General features: G+C 61.4%; 7 protein-coding genes across 7 annotated transcripts in view; 4 read left to right on the top strand and 3 right to left on the bottom strand.

Moving 5' to 3' along the window:
• RHTO_06828 (N-acyl-phosphatidylethanolamine-hydrolyzing phospholipase D) overlaps positions 1-629 on the top strand; it is a gene marked incomplete at both ends in the record, with an annotated part of 2777 nt that extends 2148 nt beyond the window's left edge. Inside the window, 4 exons of the mRNA XM_016420487.1 lie at positions 1-139; positions 221-311; positions 370-537; positions 604-629. Of these exons, the coding sequence (XP_016274888.1) occupies positions 1-139; positions 221-311; positions 370-537; positions 604-629 (424 nt within the window). The remainder of the gene's footprint in view (positions 140-220; positions 312-369; positions 538-603) is intronic.
• A 439-nt stretch (positions 630-1068) lies between these two features.
• On the top strand, positions 1069-4515 carry RHTO_06827 (uncharacterized protein; the record flags this gene model as incomplete). The annotated part of the gene is made up of 13 exons (XM_016420486.1): positions 1069-1467; positions 1536-1619; positions 1702-1843; positions 1909-1944; positions 2006-2015; positions 2081-2209; positions 2269-2464; positions 2522-3227; positions 3294-3596; positions 3653-4003; positions 4068-4095; positions 4155-4179; positions 4246-4515. 13 exons carry the CDS (start codon positions 1069-1071, stop codon positions 4513-4515), a joined length of 2679 nt encoding a protein of 892 aa, XP_016274887.1.
• Positions 4516-4753: 238 nt separating this feature from the next.
• RHTO_06826 (uncharacterized protein) lies at positions 4754-5957 on the bottom strand (the record flags this gene model as incomplete). The annotated part of the gene is made up of 10 exons (XM_016420485.1): positions 4754-4940; positions 5000-5024; positions 5107-5178; positions 5239-5254; positions 5331-5361; positions 5427-5465; positions 5533-5544; positions 5611-5642; positions 5763-5803; positions 5897-5957. The coding sequence occupies 10 exons, from the start codon at positions 5955-5957 to the stop codon at positions 4754-4756; spliced, it is 516 nt and encodes a 171-aa protein (XP_016274886.1).
• Positions 5958-6177: 220 nt separating this feature from the next.
• Positions 6178-7372, bottom strand: RHTO_06825 (uncharacterized protein; the record flags this gene model as incomplete). The annotated part of the gene is made up of 10 exons (XM_016420484.1): positions 6178-6325; positions 6430-6454; positions 6543-6614; positions 6673-6688; positions 6787-6817; positions 6891-6929; positions 6998-7009; positions 7074-7126; positions 7189-7229; positions 7315-7372. 10 exons carry the CDS (start codon positions 7370-7372, stop codon positions 6178-6180), a joined length of 495 nt encoding a protein of 164 aa, XP_016274885.1.
• Positions 7373-7953: 581 nt separating this feature from the next.
• Positions 7954-10748, top strand: RHTO_06824 (glycosyltransferase family 90 protein; the record flags this gene model as incomplete). Its single annotated transcript, XM_016420483.1, has 10 exons — positions 7954-8526; positions 8580-8869; positions 8925-9271; positions 9337-9379; positions 9438-9595; positions 9653-10238; positions 10295-10324; positions 10382-10545; positions 10609-10647; positions 10705-10748. The coding sequence occupies 10 exons, from the start codon at positions 7954-7956 to the stop codon at positions 10746-10748; spliced, it is 2274 nt and encodes a 757-aa protein (XP_016274884.1).
• A 130-nt stretch (positions 10749-10878) lies between these two features.
• Positions 10879-12270, bottom strand: RHTO_06823 (ribosomal RNA large subunit methyltransferase E; the record flags this gene model as incomplete). The annotated part of the gene is made up of 9 exons (XM_016420482.1): positions 10879-10915; positions 10988-11086; positions 11147-11324; positions 11386-11542; positions 11613-11789; positions 11846-11906; positions 11960-11993; positions 12059-12157; positions 12213-12270. The coding sequence occupies 9 exons, from the start codon at positions 12268-12270 to the stop codon at positions 10879-10881; spliced, it is 900 nt and encodes a 299-aa protein (XP_016274883.1).
• A 1723-nt stretch (positions 12271-13993) lies between these two features.
• The window catches only part of RHTO_06822 (MFS transporter, PHS family, inorganic phosphate transporter), a gene marked incomplete at both ends in the record, with an annotated part of 2417 nt that continues 933 nt past the window's right edge, over positions 13994-15477 (top strand). Inside the window, 4 exons of the mRNA XM_016420481.1 lie at positions 13994-14165; positions 14235-14373; positions 14527-14778; positions 14911-15431. Of these exons, the coding sequence (XP_016274882.1) occupies positions 13994-14165; positions 14235-14373; positions 14527-14778; positions 14911-15431 (1084 nt within the window). The remainder of the gene's footprint in view (positions 14166-14234; positions 14374-14526; positions 14779-14910; positions 15432-15477) is intronic.

Here is a 15477-nt window from a genome sequence, read left to right as displayed (position 1 = left end):
CCCCCCCCCCCGCCGTGCCGCCCATCCCGTCTGTCCCGCATTCGACGAGATAGGCCTCAAGTACGGTCCGTTCGACCTTGCATTTGTGCCGATCTGGCGAGGCGGGAGTCTTGGTTTCGTTAGCGCGATTGGCTTGCGGGTGCGTCGGGACTTTCGCTCTCCTGCGGTTCCTTCCGTTCATCGCAAGGAGGGTTCGCTGACCGAGGTCTTGTATGCACAGCTACACCACGAGAACATCTCGAGTGCGGTGCATGGCTCGCCTGCCGACGCCGTCGACATCCACCTCGACGTGCGAAGCCGGAATACGATTGGTACGCTTCTTCTCTTCAACCGCCTCGCCAGCCGTCCGCTGACACGCTCATTTCGCAGGCATGCACTTCGGCACTTTCGTTGGCTCAGAGACCGAGTCGCTCGAGGCGATTATCGAGCTACACGAAGCGGTCGAGGAGGCGGGTGTCAAGGCCTTGGACGACCCGAACGAGGACGAGCTAGGCAGGATGGGGGTGATAGATATCGGGGAGACGTGGTGTGTAGAGAGTGAGTCCGATCTCTCACTGTTCGTGCAGGAGGAGCCCAGGCTGACCCGCGGCCCTCGTCGAACAGTCCACAACTTGCTCATCGTGTCCTAGTATTGTCTTCTATCGGTGCGCTACGCGCCTCACGTTCCATCATAGGCTTTCAGCTGACTCGGTTGCTTCGCAGACGGCGTCAACCCGCGCCGTTGTACGACTATCGCAGCCCTTCGCATTTCTAGACGACCCCCCCTCGGCGACGCGCGTTTCTGCCTGTATTAGCTGGTCCATGCATTACACGTACCGTACAGCAGCTTTACAACCAGTTTGCGCCCGTCAGTCCGTCGGCTCACTGGCGAGTTGCGGAGTCGGTCGAGTGCCCAGTCCGACGGCTTCGGTGTGCTTGCTTGGCTTTGCCATGCTGTTTCTTACGCTCTCCTGTTGCGCTTGAGCTTGTCGTCACTGCGCTTGACGGCGAGTGAGTCGACACCTAACTTCCTCTCCCGCTCTTGCACCGCCCACTCATCACTCGTCGCGCTCGTCGGCGTCGCTGAGCATGTCTGCCGAACCTGCGACGATGCCCAAGCAGGGCGAACACCCCGCCCCTGCTCCGGCCAGCTTTCCGCCCACTCGCTCAGCTCCCGAACGGCGCGGATCAGTCGACGTCCTCGCAGCCATGGCGAAACCGCCGCCGTTCCCGCCGCTCAACCTCATGCACGACCGCACTCGGACAGTCTCGCACGCCATGGCACAGTCGAAGCGCGCAGACGAGCAGAGGACGCGCGACAAGGGCAAGGCGAAGGCGGAAGAGCCGCTTGACGAGGTCGGCGTCAGCGAGGGCAGGCGGTGGAAGGCTGGACTGAAGCCTGGACAGGCGGCGAAGAAGCTCTTCCCCAAACCCAACCTCGCACGACGAGCGTACCGTCGCTTCTTCATCAAACGGGATCTCAAATACGTACGTCCAGCGAGGGGTATCCCTGGTCATGCTGCGGTACTGTACAGGCTGACGCTGTGTTCCTGCAGGGGCGAGAATGGCTGCCGGAGGAGCTCGAGGAGGCGGCGCGGCGAGGGAACTTTCCGCACCGTCCAAGCGACCTCTTCCTCAAGGTGCGTGCTGCGGATTCCTTTCCGTGCGTTCTTGCCGCTTGAGCGATGGAGTATGCTGATATTGGGCAGCTACCGCACGCAGATGTACGCGGACGTTCTCACCTGCCTCACCCGCGACCCTCTCGCCGGCAACGTCTCTCCCGCCTTGATCGGCACGCAGGGCACAATCCCGCTCAGCATCGTCTCCACCATTCCCGACATCATGCAGCACTATCAGGATTGCAGTGCGTTGCGCCGCCTTGACTGCAAGTGTTGGCCGGAGCTGATCAGGCGGAAATATCGCAAACAGTCGTCCTGGCGGAGAAGGAGGTCTTTCTCGTTACAAGTGAGTCTGGCGACATCCGACGTGTAGGAAAGAGCATGACTGATGCTCTCTCGATGCGCAGACTACTGGCAGTACGCTTGTCTTCGCCTGTTTTTTCGGGATTCACAGAACCAAACCTGACCATCTCCCCCTACAGACCTTCCGACTCGGTCAACACGGTTGCGAGCGGCTTGAAGGAGCTGAACAAGCGGGTTGGCGAGCGGAAAGGTGAGAAAGTGGTCATCAAAATCATGTGGGATCGCGGTGCGGTTCAGCAGCTCTGGCAGTGCGTCCCGTCTCAACCTCTCGCCCCGCTTCACCTTTTCTGACGACACGATTCCGTAGCAACCACGTTTCGGTCACGCCGCAGACCTGGACGCCGCTCGGCCTGCCACATCCCGACGAAGTCCCGAACCTCTCCCTTCAAGTCGTCAACTTCCACCGCCCTCTCCTCGGAACGTTTCACCAGAAGGCGATGGTCGTGGACCGCAAGATTGCGCTGCTCAACTCGAACAATATTCAGGACCGCCCGAACCTTGAGGTGCGTCTGTCTATGAAACGGCTTGAAGCGAGGGATTGACCAGTCTTCGTCACCTAGATGATGGTGCACCTCGAAGGATCCGTCGTCGACTCGGTCTACGACAACATGCTCATCAGCTGGCATGAAGCGCTCTCTCCCGCCCTCCCCTGCCTGACCGGCCCAACTCCGACCACCCACCCCGACCTCTTCCCCTTCACCTTCACCGACTCGAACCCCTACCTCGCCAACATCGACGTCGCGAAAGCCGCACGAGCCGCACGGAAGCTCCTCAGTCGGCAGGACGATCAGGCGCGGAAGAGCGAACAGACGGAGTCGCTTAACCCACCGGAATGGTGGAGGCGCACCAGTACGAGCGGGCCGAACCCTTGGCCGTTCGGGACTCTCATGCATGGACATGGACACGCGCACGCGCATGGCCACCCGCATGGAATGCCGAGGCAGGATAGTGCGGCGGATGGAGCGGAGGGTGGGAAGTTCGCGGCGCTGGTGATGCAGCTCGTCGAGAAAGCGCGGGAGGAGAAGGCGCGGCTGGCGCTTGGCATGCAGGGCATGATGAACCAGGGTCAGGACGGGCAGGCGGTTGCGACGGGCTCGAACGGTGCGGCGGTTTCGACGGCGGTCGAGGCGCCGCGGGAGAGCTTAGCGGGAGACGCGGCTTCCAACGGGAGCAGCGACGGCTCGCATACTCGGGTCAACGGCGTGTCGGGAAAGGCGGCGGCAGGCGCCGAGGCGGAGAAGCGGGTCTTGAGCATCAAGACTGACCGTGAGTCTTGCTCTTCTCCTCTCCCTCCGAAATGTGCTCACCCTCGTCCGTACGGTACTCGAGCAGCTGCCAATGGCTCTTCCGCGGAACCAAAGCCTCCCGGCTTCAACCACTCCGAAGATCTCTCTCCGACCGCCGCTGCCGCTCCGCAAGAGCCACCAACCAACGTCGGCAAGGACCTCGAGCCCACTTCGCCTGCGTCGCCCAACGGAGACTCGAACAAGGGTACCGCGTCAAGCGCTCGCCTCGCTGCGCTGTCGAAGGCGCTCAATGCCGGCGCGCTGGCCAAGATCGATGCGGCTATTGACGACGAGACGCTCATCCACGACTTCAAGCCTCACCTCTTGCACAAGAAGCACGAGCCTTTCCGTGAGTTCCCTCCATCTCGCTTGCATCGCGCCCTTGGCTGACTTTCGCTCCCGCAGCAATCGCCCTCGTCAACCGCCGTCCTCACGGCTCGCCCGGACACAACGACATCCGGTGCCCGCAAGCCGCCGCCTGGCTCGCCGCACTCAAGTTCGCCGAGCGCGACGTCTTCATCCAGACGCCCACGCTCAACGCCGCCCCAATCGTCCGGGGTGTCATCGAGGCGTGTTCTCGCGGCGGTAAGGACGGCAAGGGTATTCTCGTCACCCTTTTCCTCGGCTTGGGCTTCAACGACAAGGGCGAGAGTATCCCTTTCCAGGGCGGCACGAACGAGGAGGTCGTCTTCCGCCTCTTTGGCCAGCTTCGCAAGCTTGGCAAGGAGAACAATCTGCATGTGTACTGGTACACCGGTGCGCTGCATTCACCGTTCTCGCGTCTAGGCTCGCCAATTGACGCATCTCTTCTCCTCGACAGGCAAGGACCAAATCCGACCTTTGAATGCGTACGTGCTTCGTCTGGCCTTTCGCGCTACTCACCGCTGACGACGCTGTCGTCCCGCAGTGTGCACAAGTCGCGCAACTGTCATGTAGGTACTCTCCGGTATTCGCGCGCTGGCCGCACAGAACGCTGATGCGCGCGCTCGCGTCCGCAGATCAAGTTCATGTCGGTCGACGGCCAGTGCGCCATCGTCGGCAACGGCAACCTCGACTCTCAGTCCTTCTGGCACTCGCAGGAAGCCAACATCCTCATCGACAACCCCCAGATCGTCGCCGACTGGATGGACCAGCTCCGGACGAACCAGTCGACGCACAAGTACGGCCGCGTCGACACGGACGGGATCTGGCGCGACCCGTCGACGGGCGAGGAGCTCGAGAAACCCAAGTCTATCTCGTGCTTCACGGCGATGCGCGCGGTCATCTAGGCGGCGCGGCGCAAGAAGACAACAGCTCTTCGAAGACTCGACAACAGACACTACCCTCACGCTCTCATTCAATCTCGGTTCTGTACTTTCGTTAGCAGTCTCAGTAGTCTCGCAGTATCCTTTGTCATGTCCACAACCAGCATCTTCCCTTCCCGAGCGAGCGAGAAGTCGAGTCAGAGGAGCGGTGCGAAAAGCGTTCTATGGATGAAGCTCCCTCCCGATACGTCCCCCTGCACATCTACGTCCTGTCGACCCCTCCCGTCTTCTCCTGCTTCGCCAACTCCAACTCCTGCAAGACCTGACTCCGGCCCTCGGCCGTCTGAGCTGCTGGTACGCTGGTCGTGGGAGCCGAGGCGGACGAGTCGAGTGTGTTGCGGAGCTTGGAGTCGTAGGCGGTCTTCCAGGCTCGCATGGCGGATTCGGAGCTGGGAGCGAGAAGCAGAGTTAGGGGTTGGCGAGTGAGCGAGACGAGCGGAAATCTTACGGGACGGTTCCTTGCGCCGCGAGCTCTGTGCAACGACGACCGATGAGCATCAGCGCGGTTCACGTGGAGCAGGGTGAAAGCGAAGGAGCGAGACGGTCGAGACGCACCACTTCGCGCCTGCGTCCTCCATCGCTCCGACTGCGCCCGGTGCTCCGCTTCCCACTGCAGCAGGTAGTGATCTGCGCAACGTAGCGTCAGTGGCTGAGCGTAAGGAGCTGAGAGGGAAGGGAGGGACGAACCCGCATAGGTGACCATCTGTACGAGGGGGACGGCGACAACCAGCTGGTCAGCACTTTTTCTTCCAAGGAGGATGCTCCGCCTCGCTACGTACACCAAAGATCGTGCCCCACATGACCAAGAACCTGCGCCCACTCGCAACGTCAGCGAAACGCTCAGGACCGACGAGGAGAAGGGAAGTGAAACGCACGCTTTGCCCGCCAGCGTCTGCTTCTGTACCCATGGAAACCTGCGCCCGTCACCTTGTCCATCAGCACGACCCTCGACCGACAGGAGCAAGGTTAGGGGAGACGAACCGCCATTGTGCGCTGTTGTAAGGAAGTGGCAAGACCGTCAGCGCCCTCCCGCTGCGGGAGAAGAAGCGCAGCACATACAGAGTCATCAGAGAACCCGCCACGAGCGTTCCCTGTTCCCCCAACAACAAGCGTTAGCACACGACCTCGTCTCGGAGACGGCCTTCCTCGACCACCCGATGAAGCTCCTCCGTCTCGCAGCTGCTGGGGCCAGCTGGCAGGTTGAGACGCACCTTAATAGCTCCCTCTCGCGCGCCCATCACTTGCAACCTATCTGCGTGCGGCTCATCGAGGGTCAGACCTCCCTCGCCTCCTCCTTGAACTGATGACAGCCTGTGAGAGTCGGAGGAAGGGAAGGGAGACGGACAAGCGATGTCTTCTTCTTCTGCGCTGTGGCGGTTGCGAGTGGATCCGAGTGGGTTCAGCATGCTTTGAGATGCGTGAGGTGTGAGCAGGAGGAAGAGAGGCGAGGAGGAGGACGAGGGGGAGATGTCAAAAGCCGGGAATCGATTGCTTGGCTGGAAATGCTCGCAAAGGACTGCAAAAAGGCGCGAGATTGACGAGAAACACGATGCCTTTGCAGGGACTCGCAGAACAACCCTCGTCCTCCTCGACCAGAAACGCTCAAAGCCCATCTCCTCGCTCTTTCTACGCCTGCACCTGCCGCAACTCCTCCAATGTCCGACTCTCGCCGACCTGGGGCGCGGGAGAAGTTGAGGTGGCGGGAGAGAGGACAGCGGAAGAGGAGTTCTTGAGGTCGAAGTCGGCTTTCCACTTTTGCATTGTCGTTTCGGAGCTGTTGCGGGAGCCACGAGTGAGTTGATGGAGTGGATCAACGAGAGGACGAAGAAGACAGCCCAAGGAGTCCGTAGCGAAGGAGGGAAAGGACGAAGAACGCACGCAATGATTCCCTTCGCCGACAACTCTGCGCGTCCGCCCCGGTACAAGCATCAGCGCTTCTCACCCCTGCTGTCCAGGGTGAAGCGATGAAGTGAAAGAGCGCGGGAACGCACCCCTTCGAGCCATATCCCTCCACCGCTCCGCCTGAATCCGGTGGTCTTGCTCCCATTTCAAGAGATAGTGATCTGTCCTCTCTGCGTCAGTATGCGCGAGGTGTCGGAGAGATAAGCGGAGTGAGCAGACCGGCGTAGATGATCATCTAGCGGTGAGAGAAAGGGAGAGGGAGGTTGAGAAGGTCCGTGGACGGGGGAAGGGTCAGTCCTTGCGCTCCTGCTCGCGCGAAGAGAGGCAACGCACTCCAAAGATGGTGCCCCAGGAGACGAGGAAGCTGTCGAGAGGCGCGGGAGCGACGCATTAGCTCGTGAAGGGGAAGCGAAGCGGGGAGGGAAGCGAGAACGGACGCTTTGCCTGCAAGGGTTTGGCGGCGGACGAGTGGGAAGCTGTGCAAGTTCAAGGGCTGATCAGTACATCATTGGAGGAGTCGACTTGCATGAGGGCCAGAACATACCGCCAGTTCGCCCTGCAGGCCGACGTACAGACGAAGGTCAGCCTTTGAGCGGCGCTCTGACGAACTCTTCGATGACCGAGAAGAAGAGAAGCCCCACAGTGCGACAGCAGCTCCGGCGACGAGCGTTCCCTGCCGCAGGGAAATGTCAGTCTTGAGCGAGAGCGTACGCCACTTGCGAAAGGGCAACACACTCGGATGGCTCCCTCTCGCGCTCCGATGATCTGCAGGCGGTCTGTACGGCACGACAATGTCGTTTCCTGTCAGCAGACCGACGCCGGAAGTGATCAGACGGGGAGAGTCGAGGGTAGTGGACGCACATGCGATGTCCTCGTCCTCCTGGCCGTATCGCGTGCGATCCGTGTGGCGTGTGAGCATGTTCGTCGTGTGTTAGTCGCTGAGAGCAGTGTGAGCACAATAAGGAAGTCAAACGAGCGCTGGCTGACTTTTCTCTTGCTCTCGCCTCGCTCTTCGCATGTCCGGGGCCGAAGTTCCCGCCGACCCTCGCCGCGCTTCGTTCCCGCCCATCTGCCCTTCCTGACTGACATGATTACAAGTGGACAGAGCTGTCCAGTGCGCTGTTCGTACTCACAAGATTCCGTGCGACGAGGGAAGCGGTCGAGACGAGAATCTTTCGTCGCCCTCTCGCTTCCCTCCGCGCGCCTCCCTTGCAGCTTCTACCGACTTGTGATTGCCTTAAAGCCCTGCTGCTGTGCTCTGTCACTCCCACGGAAGACTGCACTCGCCTCGAAAATTGACCTGCACGCGTCTCTTTGCTCCGATCACAAACTGGCAACCTTCGACTTCGCTCACTCGCTCGTCCAGCGCCACGCTGCGTCTGCTGGGGCGTACACACGCTCATTAGACCCGTCTCAAGCTTGTCCGAGTCGCTCAGCTCGCGGAGACCCGGCCGCACCGTTCCCGCGTCTCGAGTCGTCCGTCGCGTCTCTCAAGCGACGATGCAGCACCGCCAGGCCTTCAAGGTCGTCCCCTCGACGCCCAACTTCACCGTCGACTCGTCCGACTCGCCCTTCTCGACCCTCCCGCCCGACGCGCAGCTCCCACATGCCCCTTCGCCGCCGTCCTCCGTTCACGACCCGACACCTCGCGCGTCTCCCGCTGGCGGACTGTCGAGCTCGTTGAATGGGCGGGAAAGACCGGCGGATGGGTACCGAGACTCGTCGAGCGAGTTCTTTGCCGGCAGCGCGGGGGAAAAGTACCCGCCTCTGCGGCGAGACGGAGGAAGGGGAACGGAAGTCGATGGCTCGTCGACGGTACACCTTCCGCTGCTGAGCTCGTCAGGAGAAGACGACGACTTGGCGGAGAACACGTTCCACCATTTCTCGCGGAGCGGGCGAGGCGGGCGCGGGCCAGGTGCAAGCTGGTCGGGCATGTTCTTGCAGAACGGGCGGGGGCGGATACACCCGCTCTTGCTCGTGCCGGCCTTCTTGTTGGGTATTGCGCTAGCGGGTACGGGCGCGATGGGCCCGCTGATGCGAGGAGCGAGTCGAAGCGCTATGAGCCGCCTTTCGGTGCGTCGTTTCCCTCGCCCGTCTAGCTCCCTTCGCTGACGCTTTTCCCGCAGTCTACCACGTCTCTCTTCTCCGCCTCAGGCAGCCCAAACTACACCCTCCACTCCTCAGGCCACCTCTACGTCTACCCATCCGCCCTGCACCCCGCAAGCGACACCTCCATCTCCTCCTCCGCGTCCGACCCCAGCCAACACACGATGCGCCACCCCATACACGACCTTATCGCGAATGCGACGAAGATGTGGGAGGACAAGTTGCAGAGGCAAAGTAAGACGCTGGAGGAGGCGGTCAGGGAGTACAAGAGGAGGTTTGGGCGGAGACCGCCAAAAGGATTCGATGACTGGTGCGTCGCCTCCCTGCTCGCTCGGCCAAGAAGTTGACGAGTCGCGCACCGCCAGGTTCCGCTTCGCCAAAGAGAACGATGTCATCCTCGTCGACGAATTCGACCAAACCTTCACCGACGTCCTTCCCTTCTGGGCTCTCTCTCCCACTATCCTCCAACAACGCGCCTCGAAGCTCCAAATCGACTCGTCGACATTCACGATGGTCATCCGCAAGGGAGTGGTCGAGATTGCCGGTGCGCACGCGAAGGACGGGAGGGCGAAAGATCAGGCGGCGTTGATGAAGAGGTGGGCGAGGTGGGTCCCGGATGTCAACATCACGATGTCGGCACACGATGGGCCGAGTATCATGATGGACCATGGGACGAGGCAGAGGCATCTCGACTATGCGAAGGCGGGCAAGCGTGCGTTGCGTTCGCTCTTGAGCCTCGTTCGTCCAAGTCGGCTGCTGACAAGTCTCCTCCCACAGTCATACCTGACGCCGAGGCCGACAACGTTGACGAAGATGCAGCGTGCGCGGCTTTCCGCCTTCACGTTGCGAACGTCCCGCTCACCCACTTTCGCTCGCAGCTTCTGGGGCTTCCCGCTCGCATGTCCTCCCGACTCTCGTCTGCGCCGAGCGTACGACGGCCTCGAGATCGACACGCTTCCGCACGGACCGAGCTTCATCGCCGACCACCTGCAGACGATGAACATGTGCGAGAACCCCGAGTGGCAGTACTTGCATGGTGCGTCGAGGCTCTTCGCCCTTAATCGAGACGTCACTGACGAGCTCGACGATGCAGGCTTCACGTCGTGGCCCGGCATGCGCCCGCAAACCCTCCGCCCGCTCTTCTCGTTCGCCAAAATGTCGGTCCACTCGGACCTGCTCCTGACGCCGCTCGAGCAGTACTGGGACATCGAACCCTGGGACCCGAAGTGGGAGGACAAGCCTCACAACAAGGCCGTCTGGCGCGGGACGACCACAGGCGTCTGGTTCGACCGCGGGACGTGGTGGAGGTCTTCTCAGCGCGTGCGGATGTGGTTCATGGGCAAGGACAAGGTCGGCGAGCAGCGCGTACGCTTTTCGGGCGAGGGACTCGAGACGCCGCGGGGGACCGAGAGCCTCGTCGAGAAGAAGGTCAAGACGATCGAGTTGATGGACAAGTACATCGACTTTGCGTTCACGGGCAAGGCGGGTCAGTGCAGCGAAGAGGACGGAAGTTGCGACGCTGTTCGCAAGCTGTTCGACTTCCAGCGCGCGTTCGGGTGGAACGAGGCGAACGAGTACAAGTACATGCTCGACCTCGACGGGAACGCCTGGAGCGGACGCTTCCATCGCCTCCTCTCGACCAACTCGGTCGTTCTCAAGAGCACCATCTTCCCCGAGTGGTGTGTCGGCGTTCTTGCTGATACCGCCAGAGTCGAGCTCACCGTCCCTCTCGCAGGTACGCCGGCTGGATCCAGCCTTGGGTTCAGTGCGTTTCGCGAGTCCTTCTCCGTCCTTTCTACAAAGCTGACTCCTTTCGTCACAGCTACATCCCGCTGAAGATCGACTACACCGACCTCTTCGACATCATGTCCTTCTTCGCCGGCGACCTCGACGGCCGAAACGGCCACGACGCGCTCGCGAAGCAGATTGCGGACAACGGGAAGGAGTATGCGACCAAGTATTGGCGGTATGCGGATATGGAGGCTTGTAAGTTGTCTGACGCTGGCTGTCGACGAAGGGATGGAGACTGACTCGTTTCTCGATGGGCAGACTTCTTCCGTCTCGCGCTGGAATGGGCGAGGGTCAGCTGTGCGTACTAACATCTCTGTTCTCTTTCGACAAGCCGCCTGACGCCTTTCCACACAGCACCGGATCGCGCGGCGATGGACTACACAGGACCGGGCGCATGAGGCGGAGGAGACTTTATCATCAGGCTATCCCGTACATCTCGCATCTGCATTCGACTGCATTTTTGAATCGTTTCCTCGGGAGCTACTGGAACAACAGGAGAGGAACCGAGATCTAGGGGGAGAGAAGAGTCTATGGTTGGGGCGCGTTGGCTGCGAGTGCGCTGGCTCTGCGGGCGGCGATGGACAGTGTGAGCAAGACGACTCGGCCTTGGAGCGGAAAAGCCGAAAGAGGAACGCGCCTTCGCAGCTCGAGGAACTCGCGATAGGCGGGAGCAGGCGGCGCATCTTTCGCACTGTCCTTCGGAAGCAGCGGAGCGTGCATCTCGGCGTCGAACCCGCTATAAAAAGAGGAAGATGTCAGCGCTGCCTTCATCTGGAAGAGACGAAACTGGACGCACCTCAAGTCTCCGCAGGCGACGAAAGGAGCAATAACCCGTATCGAGCCCTTCAGTCGGTTCAGCCGCTTGTCGGCGGTGGGAGTCGCGTAGTCCGAGATGTCGACAAAGTCGAGCAGCGGCTTGGTGAGGTCGGGAGTGTCGGGCTGTTCTCGGTAGCCCTCGCAGACGACGAAAGCCTCTGGCGAAGCGCAATTAGTGAGCGACAGCCTCGTCTCGCACCTCGAGGAGTAAGCACGTACCCATGCTGCTGTTTCGCGAACTCCTCGGTTTCGCACAGGTGACGCGGTCGAAGAAGCACCGGAGCTGGTCGTAGAGAAGTCCGATGTCTCGCCCGCGGAAGATCTTGGCAACAAAGGTGCCACCGGGTCGGAGGACTTGAAGGGTAATGTTGGTAGCCTATGGAGTGCAGAAGGGGGACGGCCGGATGAGACTGGGTACAGGCGACCAAAGAAAGGGAGAAGCTGACGGCGAGGAGAAGCTGGGCTTGGACGAATTCGTCCAGGTCGTGCAGGCCTGTCACGTCAGGCGCTCCGTCGCAGACGACGAGATCCGCTCTTCGACCTTTGAAGTGCGAGATGATCTGCTCCGCCGTACTGGGCTTCGTGATGTCGCCCTCAATCTGCACGACGCCGGGCAAAGGTGCCTGCGAAGACGAACGGGTCAGATTGAGCAAATGCTGGGCTCCAGAACGGAACGAACCATAGGCTGCAGATCAACCGCGACGATTTTGGCGCTTCCATCGGCGGCGGGTACCTCGGCTCTGTCGAGTCAAAGTCAGCCAACAGCGGGTAGTCGGCAGTCAAACAGACTCACTTCAGTTTCTGCGAGAGCACCTGCGACCATGAGCCTGTGGACACGAGGGAAGGGTCAACTCGCGAGGTCCGTCCAGGAGAAGGTGGTGTAGAGACGCACCAGGAGCCGCACAGAGGTCGACGCAGCGCTCGACGCTATCCCACAGCTGGAACTGCTCTGCCAGCTGCAGCAGCTTGTACGCAGAGCGAGCGCGGTAGCCTGTGGACTCGAGAGATCAGCTCGCGACTGATGAAGATGGGGAGAGCGGACGAACCCTCCTCCTTGGCCGCTCGGAAGTACACGTCGCGTTTGACAGCCGTGCTCTTGCCCATGTTGCGTTCTTCGAGCTTCCTGAGGCAGTATGAGCGGTGTGGGAGCGAAAGAGAAACACGGGCGCTTCTTCGACTCCTCGCCTTCGACACAGACTCGCTGCTGGGCCTGCTGAAACGCTAGACGGGTTTGAACAAGGCTATATAACGACTACGTGCCGGGCGCAGCTCCCCCTGCGCCCTCCTGATGCGGTCCTCGCCAGGTCTCCTAGACTCCTGCCAATCTTCTTGCTCAAGCCGACAAGCTACGACTGGCCTGATCAAAGACTGCGACGCACCTCGAGGAGACGCAACGTAGTCAGTAGCCGAGTGCGGGATCCAGGGTGAGGGACGGTGTGTTGAGGTTGAACACGAGCGGACGCAGGGTGACCGACGGTCGCTGCGCGGCAGCTGCGTTGCACCAAAGCGTGAAGCAGGGACAGCGCTCGACGAGCTGGACGTGCTCAACGGCTGGAGGAGCGAGAATTGCTGAGCGAGGGGACGGTCGGCGCAACGAGCTGATTGCTGCGACCGCCGAATTGCGGAGTGTAGCATCAGCATGCTGGCAGAAGGGGTGCTGCGGCGTGTATGATGAGGAGGGCTGCTGTCGGTTGCTGTCGGTTGCTGGCGGAGACAGCAGCGTTGCCTGGTTGCAGACGTCCACCTCAAACGCCGCACGTTTTGCGCGATCCGTTGTACAGGACGCCACCGAAGCCTCGTGGTGGCGGGACAATGAGGCATGACTAGCAGCTGACGGCCAGACGCCTCGACGCCGGACAAGGGGACTAGACGTCAGGAGGATGGCAGAGCGTCTGAACTCGCCTGAGACCCCTTCGACGCTTATGCGCCGCGCCACTCGCGTCCTCGTGGATCTGCGTATCGTATCATTCGTCAAGAGCGCTGCAGCAGACTATCTCGCCTGTGGTTGGCCGGTCGGTGTTGACGAGCAATGACAGCGGCAGGCTTCGGACGGAAGCTGCACACTCGGCAGGACTGAGTTTCCTCGCTGCTTCCGCGGACGCTCAATCGCGATGCACGTTTCTCTGATGAGCTGCACGAGTGGTGAACCTTCAGCTGGCTGGACCATGCGCTCGTTCGCGGCGGAAGGGCGGGCGGCGAGATGCCCGGCGGGGGATCCGGGTCTCTCTCGCTCTCTCCGTCGGCCGGCATGCGCCTCGTGCGACTCGAATACCGCGCTAGCAACCGGCAGATCGGCCGTGTGGTTGCACGTTTGCGCAACTTTGCGAGGAGGGAACTAGGCGGCGGTCGTCGATCAAATATTTCATCGGCCAATCGGGTGAACCAGCGTCTGGATTTGCAAAGCGCGGTCGCTGCTCACGTTGCGCTCGCTCGAGGCGAACGTGCGACTTCAACGACGGTGCATCTCGCGTCCTCCTCGTCGCAGAGGGGCGCAAAGCGGTTCGTGGTCGGCTGCAGTGGCTTCCACACGACGCACACCGAGCTGTAGATCACCGAAGAACTGGGAGAACGCGCGAGCGGACAGGACGAGTTCGCCCAGTCGACTGGGCGGCCTTCGCAAAGGTGAACGTGCGGACTCGCTGCCAAGTCTCCCGCATTCGCCCAAAAACGGCTGCGGCGGGCCTCGATCAACTCGCTGTGGCACATTCAGCGTCCGCACGGCGTCAAAAAAGTCGACCCTCGCCGCCAGCCCTCTCTCCCTCTCCTTCTCCTCCAGCACTCGCTCGCTCGTTTCCCTTCCTCACATTCTCACCGTCGACCTTTCGCCATGTCGATCGAAGGCAAGGAGGCCGCTATCTCGGAGCCGTCGCTCAACCAGCAGGGTGGAGCTGTCGACCTTAACGCCCGCCGTCGCGCTGCTCTTGCGGAAATCGACAATGCCAAGTTCGGCTGGTTCCACGTCAAGGCCTGCGCCGTCGCTGGTGTCGGTTTCTTCACGGGTGCGTCGTCGTCGACGAGCGAGGACCGTGTGAAGAGTCGGCTGACATGCGGAACTCCCCCCTTCGCAGATGCCTACGATATCTTCGCCATCAACCTCTGCGCTGCCATGATCGGCTACGTCTACAACATGGGTGCCCACAAGGGCGCGTTGACGGCGAACCAAGACTTGGGACTCAAGATTGCGACTCCCGTTGGTACCCTCGTCGGGTGAGTCGCGTTTGCTTTCTTCGTCCGTCTCCTACGAGGATCGGGCGCACAGCAGTCATCGCAGCGATGTCGACGAAAGTGTAGAGAGGCTGAATAGGAGCGGGCCGACGCTTGGAGAGAACTGGCCGCTGACCTCCTCTTCCCACCTCGCAGACAACTCTTCTTCGGCTGGCTCGCCGACATCGTCGGCAGGAAGAAAATGTATGGGTTCGAGCTTATTATCATCATTATCGCCACTCTCGGCCAGGCCGTCGCTGGCCACGGGCCGGCAGTCTCGATTATCGGCGTTCTCGTCATGTGGCGGTTCATCATGGGCGTCGGCATCGGCGGCGACTACCCCCTCTCGTCGGTCATCACCTCCGAGTTCGCCGCGACCCGCATCCGCGGTCGCATGATGGTCGCGACGTGAGTTTCCGCACTTCTTCTCTTCTCCTGCTCTCGACGCCTCGTACGAGGTCCTCCTCACTCGTCTCTCTCTCTCTCTTCTCTTGCACCGCTGGCCCTTGGCTCAGGCGCTGACGTTCGCTCCTCCTGCAGCTTCTGGTCGCAGGGATGGGGTCAGCTCGCCGCGGCCATCGTCACCATCGTCTGCCTCGCCGCCTTCAAGAAGCAGATCCTCAACGACCCCGTCGGCTACGCCCACCACCTCGACTTTGTCTGGCGTCTCGTCATCGGTCTCGGTGCGGTCCCCGGCGCCGTCGCCCTCTACTTCCGTCTCACCCTCCCGGAGACTCCCCGCTTCACGATGGACGTCGAGCGCAACATCAAGCAGGCCGCTAGCGACGTCGACGCCTTCCTCCAGACCGGCGGCTACGTCCAGGACTCGACCCCCGCCGTCACGCAGATTGCCGCGCCCAAGGCCACCTTCCGCGACTTCCGCCAGCACTTCGGCCAGTGGAAGAACGGCAAGGTCCTCTTCGGCACCGCGTGGTCGTGGTTCGCGCTCGACGTTGGGTTCTACGGACTCGGATTGAACTCGTCGATCATCTTGACCGCCATCGGATACTCGTCGCCCTCGAGCGGCACGCCCCAGCACATTCGCTACTACTCGCTCTACAGTGCGTCGCAGCCGCTCGCTTCTACTGTGAGAGCATTGGTTGACTG

This window comes from Rhodotorula toruloides (genome assembly GCF_000320785.1).
Source record: "Rhodotorula toruloides NP11 unplaced genomic scaffold Scaffold5, whole genome shotgun sequence".
In the NCBI taxonomy this organism is placed as follows: domain Eukaryota; kingdom Fungi; phylum Basidiomycota; class Microbotryomycetes; order Sporidiobolales; family Sporidiobolaceae; genus Rhodotorula; species Rhodotorula toruloides.
Note: the sequence above shows the minus strand (reverse complement) of the source record. Positions and strands in the feature narration are given on the sequence as shown.